The sequence below is a fragment of the Phyllostomus hastatus genome, unplaced genomic scaffold (assembly GCF_019186645.2).
Source record: "Phyllostomus hastatus isolate PE091 unplaced genomic scaffold, TTU_PhHast_1.1 phas_contig_524, whole genome shotgun sequence".
NCBI classification, from domain to species: domain Eukaryota; kingdom Metazoa; phylum Chordata; class Mammalia; order Chiroptera; family Phyllostomidae; genus Phyllostomus; species Phyllostomus hastatus.
The window spans coordinates 9,505,311-9,524,036 of NW_025333900.1; the positions used below are offsets into that span (position 1 = coordinate 9,505,311).

Consider the following 18,726-nt stretch of genomic DNA (forward strand, 5'->3'; position numbering starts at 1 on the left):
TTAGACTGGGATTGCTTGCTAAATAGCAGAGACATTGGTAGGCAGATCTGGATGAGTAACCTAAGTCTGTTACATGCAGGTATCTAACCACACCGGGCTAGCTTGTGGTGTTGAGGAGAAAGCAGTTGGAAAGCATGGGGGGAGGTGGCTCATTTTTTAAAAAAGAAAGACGTGAGGTTTATTATGCATGCCCTTGGCCCATAGGCTTTCTTACGGTCACCAAGGCAAAGTTGCATCTCCCGGAATTCTACTTGAACTCCTCCTTCCTTAACATCAGTGTTGTTTTTAAGGTTATTTGAAATAGCTGACTCTCTTAAAGTTTGTATTTTCTATTCATCTTATTGTAACTTTATTCTTTAAAAAATATTGAGGGCATTTCTTACTTTTTGTTGTTTGTTTTTTAGGGGATGAGGGTAGATTATAGCAGCTTTTGATCAAGGTTGTAGCTTTTTTGTGCTCATTTTTACCCAGCATTCTCTGAGGAATTTTAAGAGCCTCACCAATGAGATAAAATATCCATGACTGAGAGAACAAGAAGTGTGACTGAAGGGTTGTTTGCCTCTATAAGTTACTGCAATAGCAGTTTTCCTGAATCCCTTTGGCAAATAATAGTTAAATACTCACCTGCAAGTAGTTCTCTGATGGTGGTGGAAAGCCCTGCCCTCTGCAGTGTAAACATAGTAAGTCTTTCTGGCTCTCTGCATATATATTATCATTATTTTCTCGAGATAAAATAGAGCAAAATGATGAGTACCATTGCCCACATTAACTCTGTCAAGAAGAAAGAAGCAGCATATGGTTTCAGTGTCTCTCCAGTCTCATATTATTGTTAGATTAGTTTCCTGAAAACTTAATGTTAGATGGAGTGTAATTGCAGATTTCCTTAAGAACCATCAACAGATACTTATCCTAAGTTATAAACAACTCATACTGTGAATGTATGCAAACATTCTAAGTTTTCTTGCAGAAAAATATCGTTCAGTGAAACCCCATATTCATCAGTCTTTTTTAATGAACAAAGCTCAAAGGAGAAGTTGGGGGAACTTTCTTTTGTTGCTACTTGATTTTTAAAAGAAATTAATGTTGTTGGAATTATTATTGGTTTTCAGAGTGAAATAAGTCTTTAATAAGTATCATCCTAGAAGCCATACAACCTTTGGCTAAGGGGGCTGCGTTTTTAACAAGATAGTAAAAAAAAAAAATAGTGAATTATGGTGTATTTAAGTATTGGCAGTATATGTTGAAGAGGGTTTTGGTGGTGTTTTTTTTTAATTGTTAGGTGGTCTATTGAGTGCAGCTGTGTTTATGTTTCCTGCACGGGAATTGCCTGAGCGTAATGGCAAGTCCCTACATATGAGACTAGGGCTTGCTTTTTCAAAAGTCTTCATGCCAATGTGCTTTAATATGGAAGGTTATATTTATCAAGTAGCAATGGCAAAAATAATTCTGGGCATAATCATTCAATACAGCTGGATTGCTACATCAGACATTCTGACAACCTGGTAAAAATAAGCAATTGATACTTTAAATGTTACATTTCACAGTGGAGTAAACGTGGAAATGGTAGAATATTTTAAAATAGTCACTTTTTTTACCCCATGTTTTGTCTGACTTAACTTCTTGGTTATTAAAAATGCATGCTTACATCATAAATATAACTAAATGTAGATTAATCCTGTAGAAATTAGGAGTCCCATATTTTTGCTGTATTTCTCTTTAAAAATATGAATATGGGGTCATGGCTGCAACATAGAAGAGACAGTTGCCTGTGACAGAAGAAATGCATATAGTAAGTTAGTAGCTGTGTGAATTGATCAGTAATTTCAGAATAATATGCAATATGTGAAATGTTTAGGTGCAAGGACTTAATAACTAGTTTTTGGAAGCATTTCTTGAGTATTATATCCCTCATAACTCAAATTAATGTTTATTACTACTCTTTCATATTGCCAAAATATTATCATAAATTTGGATTAGAAGCAGCTTGTTCTGGCTTGTTTTTGCAACTTTGTTTCAAGAAACAAAGTGATATTTAGAAGCTTTTTGTATGTCTTAGAAGCTTTAATTATCTTCTGTTGATGGAGGAAATAAGATAAAGTTTTGTTTCATAGTTATGTAAGAAAATTAGATTTCATACTATGCTCACTTTATATTACCAAATAGTTAACAATGTCTTGCAGGAAATTTGAATCCGTGATTCTTGTATTAGCTGTAGCTAGCAATTTAGAGTCCATTTTAAACTCAAAAGGATACTACTTAAGTGGTCCAGTTATTTGGGCTGGCCTTTATTCTGAATTCTCAACTGTTTGCCCTCATAATTCCTTTTTTCTCTCCTTCTCTTCCCAGATTGGTGAAAGACAACAAGTGTTAGTAACAGAAGAATCTTTTGATTCCAAGTTTTATGTTGCACACAATCGATTCTATGAGCAGGTAAGAGATAAGAGATACTTTCGTGTTCCTAAGTTTCCTCCCAAATGAAAGAGTTCTGAAAGTAAGTTAGTTTAAGTAAAAGTAACTTGAAAAGGGGGAGGGTTGTAGAATCTTGTTGCAGCAAAGCTATTTTATAACATCAAGCCAGCTGGGCTAACCCAGGGCTTATCTTTGTGGCTTAGTCTACAAAACATTCTCTGGGAAGGAATATGGGCGTTTTAGTACTCACTAGTCTCTGACAGGGCCAGCCTTCGGTTTGGGGAGCTCGGAACAGGCAGCTCCCCTGCCAGAATTCCCACAGCCTGGCGGAGTCGAGGGGAAGGTCCCATCCGGGGCAGGAAGGATGTCTGCTCTGGCGACATCAGTGTGGACGGGCAGGGCTTTCCTCCTACTGTCATGGTGCTCAGACAGGCTGATTGGTTGGTTGTTTTTTTTTTTAATTTCGTTTAGTTTTAGTATTTGGTTTTTGGTTCTTGGTTTTAACTCCCACCTTGATAAAAATGCTGGGAGCAAAGGGAGAAGAGTTTATTCCTTGGATTCAACTCAAATTTTGTGAACACCTCTGGAGAGCAATGTAAGGATCACAGCAACTTTACTCAGAATTTTCTTCGAGGCCAGCCAGAAGGGCTTCGCTCCCTGCCCACGTGAGCTCTCCTGCTTTGCCCCACTGGTAGCCAGGCTTTCCTTTCAGCACTTGGGACTCCACTTCCCCAGGTGGCAAAAACTCAAAAGTGAATCAAGAAAAAAGCATGCCCTCCTTCAGGGGCACTGAGATACTGAGATGGGTGGGGTGTGATGCCTTCTTAGGCGGGAGACTTGCATGGAGACACAGATTTCATGGGTCATTCCTGGATTTTTAACTTTTAAAATCAGATCAGTTTTCTTCCCTTTCTGTTCCTTTCTCATCAAATGAGAAGCAGATTTTTTTTTCTATGGGTCATAGCTGGAATTAGAGCTTGGGAAGGCTCTTAAGACCAGTCTGGGCAAGTCACGTAAGGGATGGCAAAGGGCAGGTGACCTGTGTATGTTCGAAAGCAGGGAAGCAGCACCTGAAGAGGCCTCCAGCACTGATGTTCCACAAGGAACCATCTCAGACTGGGCCTGGGTCTGCAGGAAAGGTGGGGGAAGCTTTTCAAGACCCAGACTAAACAAGCCCTGCTCAGTACCCAGCGGAGACTACAATTGAGGAAGGATTTCCAGCACTCCATGTTTGAGCTGAGCCTCTTCCCCATTTTCCATCTCATTAATTGACTCCAGAGAGCCGTTTTTCTATTCAGGCCAACTTTCTGCTCAGCCCTGGGGAGGAGCTTGATTGTATTTTTGTTGCCTCTTCCCTCTCCTTTCTCTTGCCATCTGGGTTTTTGCCTCAGCGGGGGAACTTTTTTCCCCTTCATTTTAAAGGCAATGGCATGCCTCATTAGCTGTTTCCTCCAATTTAAAGCAGTCGGGCTTTTTCCAATTATTAAAACCGGAGGGGGAAAAACACTGAGCCCTTCATTCAGATCAAGGCAGCAGATCAAGGCAAGTTATTTTCCCCCAGAATAGTACCACATCTCCCAGGGATAGTTTACTCTAGAGATTTTCTTGTTTTATAAAAACCGATTTAAAAGGGCTTTCATATTCTGATACTAAAGCTCTTTTAGTTCAGTTGCTTGCCATGAGTAATTCACCACCCAGGTGACCTTCTTCCTACACTTTGATGAAGCGGTGTACTCAGTGGTCATAAAAAATCAAACTCAGAAAGATCAGGATCTAATGTTGCCTCTCAGAGAAATTGGCTGTGGAACTTCTGGCTCTCGTCTGACTTTTTTGTCTCTACAACTAAGTATCAGACATTTCATAGGAATTATTTTTCTAATGAGATGAGTTCCAGAAGTAAAGATTGTATCAAGATATCAAAGTATCGCTGGATTAGAATTAGTCTATTTATTTTGGACCCTATCTTTAAAAGATTGGCAAGTACCTACAGTATTAAAATAGAAGTGTGAGGGAGACGTAATGCATACAGACTACCTGTAAGTCCCAAAGCAGGGGAAACGTTTCCTCAAGGTAAACAAGTACGTTTATCCGAAATCACTGGTGGAAAGAGACCATCTGACAGTTTCCTGTGAACCAGCCAAAGTATCCTTCAGTGTAGCTGATTCTACATGGAGGCAAACTAGCAAGTACCGTATTTTGCCATGTACAGTGCACACCCACGTTTCTGGCCCAGACTTTCAGGAAAAAAATTTCATTTTAATTTTTTAATTCCATTTATTTATTTATTTAGATACTTGTTTTTTGGGTTATAAAGGAATTTTAGCATTTATTTTTGAACATATTATGGTACAAGAAATGTTATGTAACAAATAATTTAAAGAATTAAAGACATTTATATAGATACAGAATTAGTACTACCCATGTATAATGCACACCCTTATTTTTCCCCTCAAAAATTTGGGCAAAAAAGTGCTCATTATACATGGCAAAATACGGTACCTGTGTTTTAGCGCAGATCAAAAGAACTGAATGGGCTCCACGAGTTAAAGAAGCCATTTACCCCCAAACCCCGTGTTTGGGTTATTGAAAAGGTTGCTTTTAAATGTTTTTTTCTCTTCCCCCCAAACACACGGTCATGCACACACACCCATACACATGCCGACATGCAGGCCTTTATTTGAAGTGTGTGCTCAAACCAGTACTCTGACAGCTAACTTGGAAGGTATCAAAAGTATGAGGCTTTCTTTCATCAGTGTTGTCTCCGTTTTCTTCATTGCATGGGATAGCTAAGAGCAGGATATCAAAGGCCTGTCCAGAAGCGACTGGCTGACTGCTGGGGATTTCCCAGGTCTGCCTTCCACATGCCGCAGGACAGCAGGCGGCCTGCAGTGAAAGAGTGCTGCCTGCCGCCTGCGCTCCCCCCAGAGCGCCTGCCCTTCCTGCTGGATCCCCAGGCCCTGGAGCAGCTGGGAGACAGAGCCCGCTTGGGGTGGGATTCCAGAGTAGGAAAAGGACATTAGTTGACAGCTGAGGAATTCTGAATAAAGTAAAGACTTTAGTTAATAGTAATATACCAGTGATGGCTCATTAATTGTGACACGTCTCTCATTCTAATGTAAAATGTTTTCATAGGGAAACTGAGTGCCAGGTATGCAGGAACTCTCTGTGTCTCTTTGCAGTAATTCTATAAATTTAAAACTGTTCTAAAATTATAAGTTTATTTTCAAAAAATTAAGCCTTCTGAAAAAAATGTTTTTAAAGGTTTTAGTGCCAAAGAACCCCACGTTCATGGGAAAAATGGTCGAAGTGGACATTTATGAATCAGGAAAGCATTTTATGAAAGGGCAGCCAGTATCAGACGCCAAAGTATACACACCATCCATCAGCAAACCGTTAGCAAAAGGAGAAGTCTCTGGTTTAACAGAGGTGAGTAAAAGATGCTTTTGCTCTCCCAGCCAGCAGAACAGCAGCTGTGGATGCACAGTGCTTCCAGACCATGTTTCTGTTATCATTTATAGTTCGCTTTTTATGTATGCATGAGGCTTTCATCTTTTCTGACACATAGAAATCTGAATGAGGAAGATGCATTTTTTGCTGATGCCTTTAGCTTTTTTTTCTCCCTCTGCCTGTAAAGCCAATAAGCTGTTTCTGCTTCTAGCTTAGAAGCAGAAGGCAAAGCCATTATTTTCAGGTGAGAGATTTAACACCAAAGACGATCTGATCCGGTATGTTTCTGTGTCAGTAGATCCTGAGTGGAAGGGGCTGAGGGAAGAAATATTTTCTTGCTTTACAAAGCTGTTTATAACATAGTAAAAACCTACCGTTAAACAGGTACTAAGCATGTCAGTGTATGTGCTTATGGTGCACTTCACTAGGGCAGTGATTTTCAACCTTTTTCATCTCATGGCACACATAAACTAATTACTAAAATTCTGTGGCACACCAAAAAAATATATTTTATGCCTATCTGACATAAAAATAAATATAATTTTGATTCATTCACACCAGATGTCTATTGTTGTATTGGCTGTTGTCATTCTTTTAATTTGACAGTCTAAGGGAAAGAGGTCAGTGCCCCTGACTAAATAGTCAGGCATTGCATGTTTTAACAATTCTCACAGCACAACAGTTGAAAATCGCTGCTCTAGGGTGTTAACTGAATATCTTCTTCAGGCATGTGGAGTGAAAATTAAACATTTTTTTTCTTTCTATAAAAAAGTAACCTGACCCCTGTTTTATACCTTGGTTTATATGGCTGTTTGCCAAGCTCTCTCTTACATTTCATTGAGCTACTGTTGTAAAAGCTGATGGAGTGTGAAATGAAAATGTGTATCACATTTCTAAGCATCATTTGATGTCCTTTCTCTAACACAATTGTTAAGCACTCCAAGAGGAGTACATAGCAATGACTTAACATACGGAGAAAAGATAGGGGGTATTTATCTGGCCATATAATCCCAAAATTGTTTTAATATATGCGTTATCTTTTCCCTCAAAATAAATTGCAAGGGTGTGTTAATTAAACGCTGGGAGTAGTGACAAAGAGGGCACTATTATCTGTATTCTTGCTTAGTATGGTGACACACTGGTGCCCAAACGCTAGTGACCCCTCTCATGAGCTTGACAAGTGCCTGTGAGGAATCTGTGTGCACAGCCGTCTGACTGATAACAGAAGCGCAGACTGGCCTACACCCTGCCAAGGGGGGCGTCCTGCCCGGCCAGGAGTGAGCTCTGGAACTTGATAAGCACGACCAGCAATGCTTGCTGTTATTTAAAGAAGAAACTGTACTTGGGGGTTGGAATGCATGGGCTAGAGGGAACGGTAGAATTCAGCATTTAAATTATATTGCTAGAAATGTGGCTTTTACTTCAGAAATTTTTAAAGGGACTTAATTTTGTTTTCCTATACAGTATGTTTTATGTTTGATTTTTAAATTGCCACAATAAAAGGCATCATCGCAGATGGGAGTAAGTGCTCAAACTAGTTTTTCAAAGACCTGATGTAATTCCTTCGTGTACACCTATTAAAAAGGATGGTGTTTTAAAACATCATCACTGATGATACATAAGTCAGAAAAAATAGTCCCCTTTTATTAGTTTCTTAACTCCAGTGTTACTGTCTGGAGGAGCAGCCCCATGTACATTGCATGGGGCAGCCTCTTCTCTTCTGCTCTTCCTCCCTCCGGCCGGTGAGATGGTGCTGTCACTGCTGCTACCACAGCCCTCCTCTGAGCTGGGAGGGCCCAGAAGTCCTAGGTGAGATGGGGTTAGGGATCGGGGGCTGCCGGCCCTCCTGGGCCTAAGAAACAGTCTTAGAGCGTGCGTGAGGCGAGAGTCAGGAGTATCGAGTCGGGTGTTTACAGCAAGGGAAACATCAGGCAAGTTATCACCATTTGTGACTTCATGTAAATTAATGAACATAGCTTTACGCCTCATTATTTGTCAGCTTTAGGGATATGCCAAACTCTGGGTGGAAAAGCCTTCTTTAATGAATTTGTCCTCATGTTCAAATGTTTTGGCTGATGATTATGAATGAAAATAAATTAAGCAAGAAGAGAACAGTTTCCATTTTTACAGGATTTAAAAGTAGATGGTAGAGGTTTTAATCATGTCTCAGACGTGTTGGGCTCTTTGAATATTGATCAAGGAGTTGGGACTCTTGGATGAAAACAGTCAGTGTAACTCCGTGGGTGAAGCCTGGCCTTGAGGTCAGATAGACCTGGGTTTGCATCTGGACTTTCCGGCTTATCCTAGGGACGTGACCCCTGAGCTTCAGCGTAGTCTGTTAAAGGGGAATGATATTGTCTACCTCATGGGGTGTTGAAAAGAATATTTTCAGTAGTGTATGTAACCTGTTTAATCTTGTTTCTGGAACATAGTCAACAATTACTAAGTGGCCGTTGCCCCTTTCCCTCCCATCTAGTTACATCTAGAAAGAGGAGACTCTGAAGATGACCTGATGTAAGCAGTTTCAGTTTTGCTCAGTATTTCACTGTGCTCCTGCTGTACAGAGACAGTGAAGGGGTGAATTGCTCTATTAGAATAGTCTATTTGGTGCTTGAGAACCAGCCCCATCAGAATTCATGTCTGTCTGAATTTTCTAGGTGTTCCTGGCTTTTCTGGAATGGTAACCTCCCCTGCACACTTTGTAAACAAATCTGGAAAAGCCAAAGCATCTAAAGCAAAATATTATACGTAAAAATTATTTTCCTTTGTATGTGTGTTTTCTTAATTGAGAATTTCATGATTATTCTTTAAGAATTTAGCCCCTGCTCCTGTGGACTTACCTGCCTCATGTTAGGCCCAGTTGGCGTCTTCTGACAAAACTGGGGAGCCGCACAGCCGGGTGGGAGCCGTGAGATCTGGGCCAGGGAACGCTGCACTTGTGGCGGCAGAGTTTGTGACGTTTTGTGCATCTCATAGGTCCCCTGAACCTCGCTTGGTTGTCTCTGGGATTCTGTGATTGAAATACGTCATTTGACAAAAATGGATTGAATGCCTACCCTGTGGCAGGACTTTGAATTCTGTAAATAGGAATAGAAAACAGGCCTTGTATTTTCAAATAATAAGGTGTATATGCCCATAACGTGGTGGGAAAAGAAATCTGTAGTAAGGTCAAAAGATTACTGTCCTCTAAGAAATTATAGTCTAGTGGAAACAACACATAGTAACATCTTTTTACGATTATTAGTCTTTCTCTTTTCAGTTTAGCTGGAGGAGTGGAGGAATAGAAGAGGGAGGAAATAGGAAAGAGAGACAAAATCAGTCGAATTCATATTAGGGGAGATGAGAGCCCAATGCCACTTTCAGCCTGAGAGGGAGCATCACCGAATGAGGATCATTCACTTCAGACAAAGGTTATACGAAGATAATCCAATGAAGGCAGCATGGAGTTCAAAGGGATAAACATAAATCAAAGAAAGGATAGATCATCAACTTTTCTCTGCAAGCTGTCAGGAGACTTTGTTCTCAGGAGGGAGAAGGGATGAGGAAGCAAGGAATACATAAGGTTTCATAGATGGTCTAGGATGATAATTCTCAAGTGTGGTGTCAGCAGTATCTGGGCACTTGTTAAAGATGTAAGTTCTTGGGCCTAAACCCAGACCTGAGTCAGGACTGCTGAGGGCGCCCGAGGAAAATCTGTTTCAGCCAGCCCCCTGGGTGACGCTGATGTGTGCCAGAGTCTGAGAGCCGCTCTTCGAGGAAAATGACTCTCAGGTGGGAAGGAGCGTGTGATAATTCATAAAAGCAATTTTAATATTTTAATGTATACCAACTTTTTATAGTGCTACTATAAAATAGTAGAGAAGAGAAATAGTTCAGAAAATAGAGTCAAACAGTATCTCCTTGGATGATGGAGATCGTCCCTCATCTGTATGTTAGTAATTCTTCCAAAGGCGACCATAAAAATGGTGGTGGGGATGGAAGCAAAAGTTGTGTGTGGGCGTGGGCGGGTGGGGGAGGGCAGCTGTTCAGGGAAGGTGCCAGAGGAACAGGAACCTTGAGAAAAACACAGTTTTAAGATGTTAAGAGCATTGATATTTTTATCCAGCTCTCTTGTGGAACCTAAATTTGTGATAAGATAGCCTGTTCAATATGTTCTTTTTTTTTAAATTAATTTTATGAAGTACAGTTTATATAGAGTGGAATGTGCAGATCTTAAGCTTGCATTTTGATAAGTGTACACACCCATGTAAAGAACACAACAGGGAAGGGGTAGAACATGCCCACTGCCTTGGCAAGGTCCCTCATAATCCCCTCCAGGCTCTCCCCTTTCCCTGCCCTGGACAAGCCCTGTCATGGTTCCTATCGCTAGCCCTTAGTTTCATTTACTCTTGCACTTTATATAAATGCAATCATGCAACATTTACTTCTTTGTGTATTTTTAAATTTTTATTTCAATTATTGTTCAAGTACAGTTTTCTGCCTTTTACCCCCCACCCAGCCCTCCCTCCTGTTTCTACCCCCGTTGTTATTGTCCATGTGTCCTTTATACTTGTTCCTGTAAACCCTTCCCATTCTCCCCTGAAATTCCCTCCCCTCTCCCCCAATATGATGATCTTTATATGTAACTAAAATTTCCTTAGAAAATTGCTGTGCTGTTCAGCCGTTTCATCTTAAGAAAACCTATGTGTAATCAGAACCTAATATCACCTGTACCAAATCCATGGCCATTTGATAATATGAAAAATTGTCTGAGAGCCATCATTAGAGATTGGAATCAATGAGTTGTTTTATCTCTGTTATGGAAAATTTCTATTGTTGAAATTTTTAAGCATATTCACAAGTAGAGAGAATAGTATGATCTCACATACCTATCACCCACTTTATTTTTTTTAATTTTTTTAAAGATTTTATTTATTTACTTTTAGAGAGAGGAGTAAGGAGAGAGAAAGAGAAGAATAGAAACATCGATGTGAGAAAGAAACTGATCGGTTGCCTCTTGTATGCACCCAACTCAGGGCTGAACCTGCAACCCAGGCATGTGCCCTGACTGGGAATCAAACCAGTGACCCTTTGCTTCACAGAATGATGCCCAACCAACTGAGTCACACCAGTCAGGGGCCCACACGCGCTTTTAACAGTTATCAACTCATAGCTGATCTTATGTTACCCGTGCTCTTATTCACCCCATCCCCCTGGCTATTTTCAAGGAATTCTCACTTATCATTCCATGTCATCTAAATAGATCAGAAAATATCTCTAAAAGATGAAGCTCTCGTTTTAAAAAATCACAATCACGATGTATTATCACATCTAAAAATGATTAACATTAATTCTTTATCCAGTAATATTCACATTTGGCAGTTTCTTTAAACAGTTTATTTTAGTTTTTTATTGATTGATTTGAGAGAGAGAGGAAGGAGAGGGAAAGAGAGAGAATTTGTTGTTCCACTGATTCATGCATTCATTGGTGGTTTCTCGTATGTATCCTCACCAGGGATCAAACCCACAACCTTGGCATACTGGGACGACACTCTGACCAACTGAGCTACCTGGCCAGGGCCTAAAACAGTTTATTTGAATCAGGATGTAGATGAGATCCATTCATTGCACTTAGTTGGTATGTCTTATACGTCCGTTTTCATCTACCATCTCTCTTTTTTCTGTTTGTATTGCAGTTTATTTGTAGAAGAAACCAGGTTGCTTGTACTGTGGCATTTCCTGCAGTGTGGAGTGTGCTGATTGCATCCTCTCGTGCAATTTGCCAGGGTTCTGTGTTGCCTGTTTGTTTTACAAATTAGTACTTAGATTTAGAGGCTTAATCAGATTCATATTTGAGTTTTTGTCAAGATTATTTCATATGGCGTAGTGCACTTCCATTACGAGGCCTGTCTGTCTCCCTGTATGGTGTCGGTGGTTGATGAGCATTGCCAAGAGTCACTGAGTCATTAGGGGCTGCAAGCAGTGGCTTTCTGATTGGGTCTTTCCTTCGTCATGTATTAGCTAAAAGTACTGCTATGGCGACAAACTTTCTCTTGTCAATTTTTTTACCATGAGGTACAGTTCATACAGGAAAGATGAGAAAATGACTCAATACTTACTCTTTGTCAATTTTCAAAGTTTGTGTTGATTGCTTAGCATCTTCTAAAACTAACTAATGAGGTTTTTTTAAAAGTATTCCTATAAACTTATAGATTTCTATTTGATGTGTTTTTATCCACTGCAGTTATTATACTTAATTGGGGCTCAAATGATTGCATTTTTACACATTGGAAGCACATCAAATTGGTCCCTCAGTCCTGTTGACATAGATCTTGAAATCTTTGATAGTTGAAAATATCCTTATTTCCCCCTATTGATGCTGTCATCCAAGTCTGCTTCAGGGGTTTTCTGTTTTACATCTCTAACTTCTTTCTTCTGCACTGAAAGTCCCAGCTTCCTGTAACACAATGCAGTTCCTCACTTGCATTATTTTGTAATGCTCTTGTAACTGTCCAGTAACACCCACACCAACACTCCCACCAATATGTGATTGCTAAAGACAGTTTAAGTTGTTGTGGTAGTTTTGCTGTTGGTTTTGTTCTTAGGGCCTATCCCTCCAGGGATGTACAGGCAAATAATGGTTTTAAAGTCACCTGAAATTATTCCTCTCCATATAGCTACGTGAATACACAATTAAAAGCATTTGTTTTACTTTGTCTCCAGTTTTTTAGAATATTTAAATTTTATTTTGTTTTATAATTATGTAAAATCTTTTGCAAAATTAGATCTACAAAAGTCTGTTCTGAGGAGTCCACCTTCTACTTACTACTGTCCCCCTCCGCCCTGTCATCTCCCTTACCTATCTGAGCAATTACTGTTTGTTTTTTTTTACTTTTCAGTTTGTTCTTTCAATGGTCTGTTTTAACAATACAGATACATGTACATATGTTTGTCACTTTGTCACCTCCTTCTTAGGTGAATTGTACACACTTCTGCTATTTTCACTTAATAATATATCTTGACAGTTACTGCCTAGAAATATATGGAAATTCAGTAAATATTCTAAATTATTTTTGTTAAGCTATTAAACAATATACATGAAAGCCAATACTGCTTTCGTATCTCAGATGAACAATATTGCCCTGCATGAGATCCAAACATCTTTTGGGTCAAAGAAAAAGCAGAATTAATTACCTTAAAGACACTATCAGGTCCTAAACCTGCAGGAGTCAACTGCAACATTCTGGAAGGCACTAAGATGGTCAGAGAAACAGAAGGCCATGTAGAAGGTGGGGGCGGTCAGCCACGTAAGCCAAACAGAGAGGGTCTAGAAGCTAACATTGGCGGTGCAAATACCTGCTTCCCGGAAGAGAGGACACATGGGCCAAGGGACTTCAAAAAGTCTGAAGACCATTCTGATGTGGAAATGAATGCACCCCTTTTCCTTAGTCTGGTACCTTTATATGTTTGACGCATTTACTTCCTTTTCTTGAGTTCGTGCTTAACAGGCAAACGTGGAATTATAATTTGCTTTCCTATGCAAATCTGCTTGCAGGAAGAAAACAGTTTTGTTCAGTCCTCTGTAAGTGTGTTGTTAATAAACTGGTTTCCTGTGTCCTATCCATGTGGTCTCTTCTGTGAGTGAAGTTCAGTTTCTGAGCTTTCAAGGCCATAAGCCAAACCTTGAACCATGTTAAACCCCCCAAGAGGGATTTCCCTTCCTCATGTAACCTCTTGAGAGATAGCAAAGGATTTTCCTTCTTCAGTACCCACTCTGCCATTGTCTAAATACTCCATGCCTACTACTGTGACTCAAAGCCAACGTTTGTGGGGTCCTTATTATGGGCCAAGTGCTATGCTAAATATCTTACATGGATTCACTCCCATCATCCTCATAACCCTATGAGGAAGTTACTATTATTCGCCCTATTTCACAAATAAGGAATCTGAGCATCAGTAACCTAATAACTTATCTAGAGTCACAAATTTAGAAATTTAGAGGGTGGGAAAGGCAAGCCAATATTTATATCCAGGTCTTAGCAACTTTCAAACCTATGTTTTTGTTTTAATTTGGTAAAATATTGATAATGTAAAATTTATTATCTTAATTATTTTTAAGTGTACAGTTTAGTAGTGTTAAAAACATTCACACTGGTGTGCAGCCAATCTCCATAATTTTTTTCATCCTGCAAAACTGAAGCTTTGTACCCATTAACCAGCTCCCCACATACCCACTCCCCTCAGCCCCTAGCACCACCATCTGCTTTCTGTCGTAATGCATGTGGCTACTCTGGGTACCTCACGAAAGAGGAATCAGAGTCTTGTCTTTTTCTGACTGGCTTATTTCACGTAACTTCCTTAAGGTTCACCCATGTTGGAGCACATGTCAGAATTTCCTTCCTTTCTAAGGCTGAATCCTATTCCATTGTGTGTATATACCACATTTTGTTTATCCATTTACCTGTCAGCGAACATTGGGGTTGCTTCCACCTTTTAGTCCTTAGTAATAACGCTGGTATGAATGTGGTTATACAACTGTCTCTTTGAGATCTTGCTTTCAATTCCCCTGGGTACATACCCAGAAGTGGAACTACTAGACCTTATGATGGTTCTACTTTTAATTTTTTGAGGAACCACCATACTATTCTCCACAGTGGCTGTACCATTTTACATTCCCACAAATGGTGCACCAGGGTTCCAGTTTTGCCACATCCTCGCCAACACTTGTTATTTTCTAGCAGGTTTTGTTTGTTTGTTTGTTTGTGTGTGTGTGTGTTTGTTTGTTTGTTTGTTTGTGTGTTTGTTTTTGGCAGTAGCCTTCCTGATGGGTGTGAGGTCAAACCTGGATTTTTAAATCCAGGTCCATACAGCCTTGCCTTTTGAATTGCAAGAGTCTTATATGGTGATTTCTGGACAGTAGTGATATATATATTGCATTCACAATTACAATTCCTGTGGTCTTCGACAGCTGGCTTCCCTGAACCGCAGATTTATCTTCTGTAAAATGGACGTAACTGACTCACAGAGGATTAAATTAGATAAAGTGGACAGAGTGCCTGATGCATAGTAGTTATATTAATATTTGAAGAAGGGGTTCAATCAGTACAGCTTTAAAAAACAGTGATTTCCTGGCTTTTACTTTAATTTTTTTACTTTACATTTTTTTAAAAAGTACTTTGCTTTCATTAGTTTTCACTTTGTAGTATTATATAGAAATTAAAAACATGGATTCTAGATTCTGATTATCTGGATGTGACTCCTTGTTTCACCACTTACAGAAATATGCCGTTGGGCAGCTTAGCCTCTCTCGCCTCAGTTCTCTCTTCTGGAAGTGGAGACAATAGTACCTATTTATAGGATTTACATAGAAGTGGCTTAGCAGTCATTAAATGTTGGCTAATACTAATATCATCATTATTAATTTGAGATAAGTGCCAAGGCATTGTTTTACTCTAAACAATGGAAGGTAAGAATTGTACAGCCTTTTGTCATTTCAGCTGTTGCACTCATTAGCCACGATTTCCTACAAAATGGCAGATGAAGGCAGGCCACCTTGGGGAGTTACTCCACGTAATGAGAGTGACACATTAATAGAGCAAGCCTCAAAAACCATGTTGGAGCGTTGGCTGTTCTTACAAACATTTCGTCCTCTTATTCTTTACACCCCCTTTTTAAAGAGACTGTTCTAGAATGGAGAGCTGGTCCTACCATTCTGTTTCTCCCAGATGAAGGGAACGCTGCCCCAGGGGGCCTGGCTGCCACCTGTTTCTCATCTATTGGGACTTTGATCCTAATAATGGATCCACTTGAGCAGTTAGATAGCTCAGCACCAACACAGCCAAATGCACTTGGAAAGGAAGAAGTTTGCAAGGGTGGCATGGTTTGCCTCATTACCAGACAAAGAGCCAGCAGGATATTCAGGTGTATTGAGTTTTATGTACAAACTATACTATATTTTCAGAGCTTTGACCCTTAGAAAAGCACCGTTAACATGCTTTCCTCTCCATCTAACATTCATTTCCAAAACCACTGAAGTGAAAGGGTCTATTAGTTCAGGGCCAGATTTGAAAGCACATGAAAACTGCATTCATGAGGTTAAGAAATGGCTTAATAATTAAGTTAAAACAGTTGAAAGTGGATCTAATTTCAAACAGATCAGCTAACCGTGTTAGAAGCAAATAAGGGTGTGTTCCTTCCTGTTTTCCTTCCACCCCAAAGATATTGGCTCCAATCCCAAGCAGTTTTCGTAGTTTCTTTTCTTTTTCTTCATTGCCCATGTGTTAAAGTGGTGTCACAATTAATACCATAGTACATTTAATATTTAGTGCATTTCTTTCTTTCATATTGCCTCTAATTAGATTCTTTTGCAGGCTCGTTAGGAAATATTTGGGTTTCACAGTCTAGATGCATAGTTTTTGTTCTGTGCTGCTGGGTTGTATTTTAATTGGGTATCACAACTGAACTAGTGTGATTGTGTCCGTTCAAAATGTGTTTGGTATGTTTGCAGTACATTTCATGTAACAATTTGAGTACCATCCAAAGTATCTTCAGAGCTAGCTGCTGCTAAACACTTAGTCTTCATTTCATTTCCCTTACTAATTTGCAATCACTGATGATAACTTTCCTCCTCGAGAGGCTTGTAGCTGGGGCGTGGCGAGGGGAATTGCATGCATCAAGGAACCAATTGTGACTTGATAATAATAACTACCATTTAGTTAGCCTCTACTGTGTACTTGATGTTAAGGCTTTTTACCAGTATTATATCAACTTACTATTCTAGCCCAGGCTAAGGCAGCTCGACCACATGAAGTATTCTTTACATTACTGTACACACTCACAAAGAGGCAACTTAGAGGTGATTGGGCTCTACCTCTCTATCCTTTGCTCACATTGAGGCATGGGGGGAGGGGATAGAAGGAACAGTGGGCTCAGCATGAGCAAAGGCGTGAGCAGACACCCAGAGCAAAAAATGGCCGAGGGCAAGAAAAGAGAATCAGCCCATCTGAGCCTGAATTACTGACACAGACAACGTTCTGGTCATACCTGGCTTCTTATGATATGTTTCAGCATTTATGAAACAAAATAATATTATCTAGGCACTAGACTAAATATTGGCGATAGAAATGATGAACGTGATCTTGACCTTTGAGGAGACTTTAGTCTGGATGTTTTTCTGGTAATACTGCTATTCCATTGTGACCCTTTTTGGGAGGGACCCTTAGGGGTGAGAGAGAGGGTCTTACTGTGGAGGTGCACTAGCTGCCTTTGGCAACATAATTGCCCTTGTGGTTAAAGTTTTATGGGTGATTTTTACCAAATCTAAATGAATTCATTAGGAACAGAAGCTTCCTCATGAAAATCAAAGCCGTATTTCAGAACCCCCCAAACCTAAAATGCCATCTTTGCCCAATGTCCTAGTGGCTGGGACTGGGGATACTCCAGGAGAGTGTTATCACCTGTGATGACAGGAACCCAGGTGTCCAGGACTGCTGTCTCATGCTCTGATTTTGACTATATTACTTGTCCTTCAAATGTCTTTCGTTTTTATTTGGCCAATGATTATAAGTGCCAGGCATGGCAGTATGCCTCAGTTTGTCTGGGACAGTCCTGGTTTAGATCCGTTGTCCCAGTGTAATTAGTAACAGTGCCCTTTTTCACTTCCCAAAGTATCCTGCCTTGGGTGATGAACTACGTGGTCATCCTGTCAATCCTAAAGCTGACCCAAGCCCTGCTTGGGATATAAAAGGTGTAAGATGTGATTCTTGCCCTCCAAGAGATGCAGGTCTGGTTAGGAGAAGAAGATAGGCGCATTGAAACAAAATCTATAATATAGGCAGAGCTAAATTAGATGGCATCAGATCATAAGGGATTGGGAGATCGGAGACGTCTGAATACTTTCGGTATCGGGAAATGTATGTGTCCGCATTCTTTGCAGACAACAGAACTGTTCAGTTAGTTTAAACAGGAAGGCATTTAAAAAGGGATAGTGCACAGAATTGTTAAAAGGGCTGGGAAGTAGACTCTTCACTGAGTTGTTAAAAACACCCAGAACCACACAGAGGCTGCTGGTAAGAGATGTTATTTCTGCCCCCTGCCCAGCAAGGCAGAGGTCCCACACCCTGTCTGCTTCCTCGTGGAATTTACCTCCTAATCAGTGTCTAACATACGTTGCATCTGAGGATGGAACCTGAGTCTCAACCGTGTACCCTTGGGGACAAAGGAGGATGAGAAATGTTCTTGGAATTTATATTAGTAAGGTGGAATTTACAGTGTGGAGAACTATCAATGTGGAGAGAGTGTTCAAACCATTTCTACTACAGAGCGTATTATGGATGTGGTAAGTTTAGAACCAGATTTAGCGGGTAATCAGGCAAATAAAGAAGAAAATATTTCTCGATGAGACGTTTTTCTCAAAGTGGCATAATGCACAGGAATAAAACTGGCTTTATATGGGCATCCATAAGCAGATGTGGCAGTTGGCAGGCAATGGAAAGTCATGTTCTCTAAATAGTAGAGCCTCTGGATTTTGAAATCAAATAGAAAATTTACAGCTAACAGTTTGGACAATAAACACATGTGTTAGTCTATGATAAGTTAGGCTGTCCTACAATAATAACAAATTAACTCTGAACTCTCAAGCCCAGCACAACAAAGGTGTATTTCCTGCTCATGCTACAACACACCTGCAGTTAGTGGGCAGTTTGGAATCAGGGATTGTCTGTTCCACGCAGTTGCTCGGGGACCCAGGTTGGCTGCGAAGAGAGCAGTGCTGAGGAGCCAGGCTTCTCACTGCTGCGGCACCAGAACAGCGTATGCTGTTTCCTTGGATGTCCATCAGCCAGAACTGTTCGCGTGGCCCAACCTAACCTCAAGAGTTGGGGAAATACATAC

At 40.2% G+C, this 18,726-nt stretch overlaps 1 protein-coding gene across 3 annotated transcripts in view; it reads left to right on the plus strand.

Moving 5' to 3' along the window:
- CDKAL1 (CDK5 regulatory subunit associated protein 1 like 1) overlaps positions 1 to 18,726 on the plus strand; it is a 651,862-nt gene that overhangs the window by 608,226 nt on the left and 24,910 nt on the right. For all 3 annotated transcript variants that reach the window (XM_045847145.1, XM_045847147.1, XM_045847146.1), the window contains 2 exons: positions 2,347 to 2,430; positions 5,671 to 5,835. In XM_045847145.1, coding sequence (XP_045703101.1) covers positions 2,347 to 2,430; positions 5,671 to 5,835 — 249 coding nt within the window. The remainder of the gene's footprint in view (positions 1 to 2,346; positions 2,431 to 5,670; positions 5,836 to 18,726) is intronic.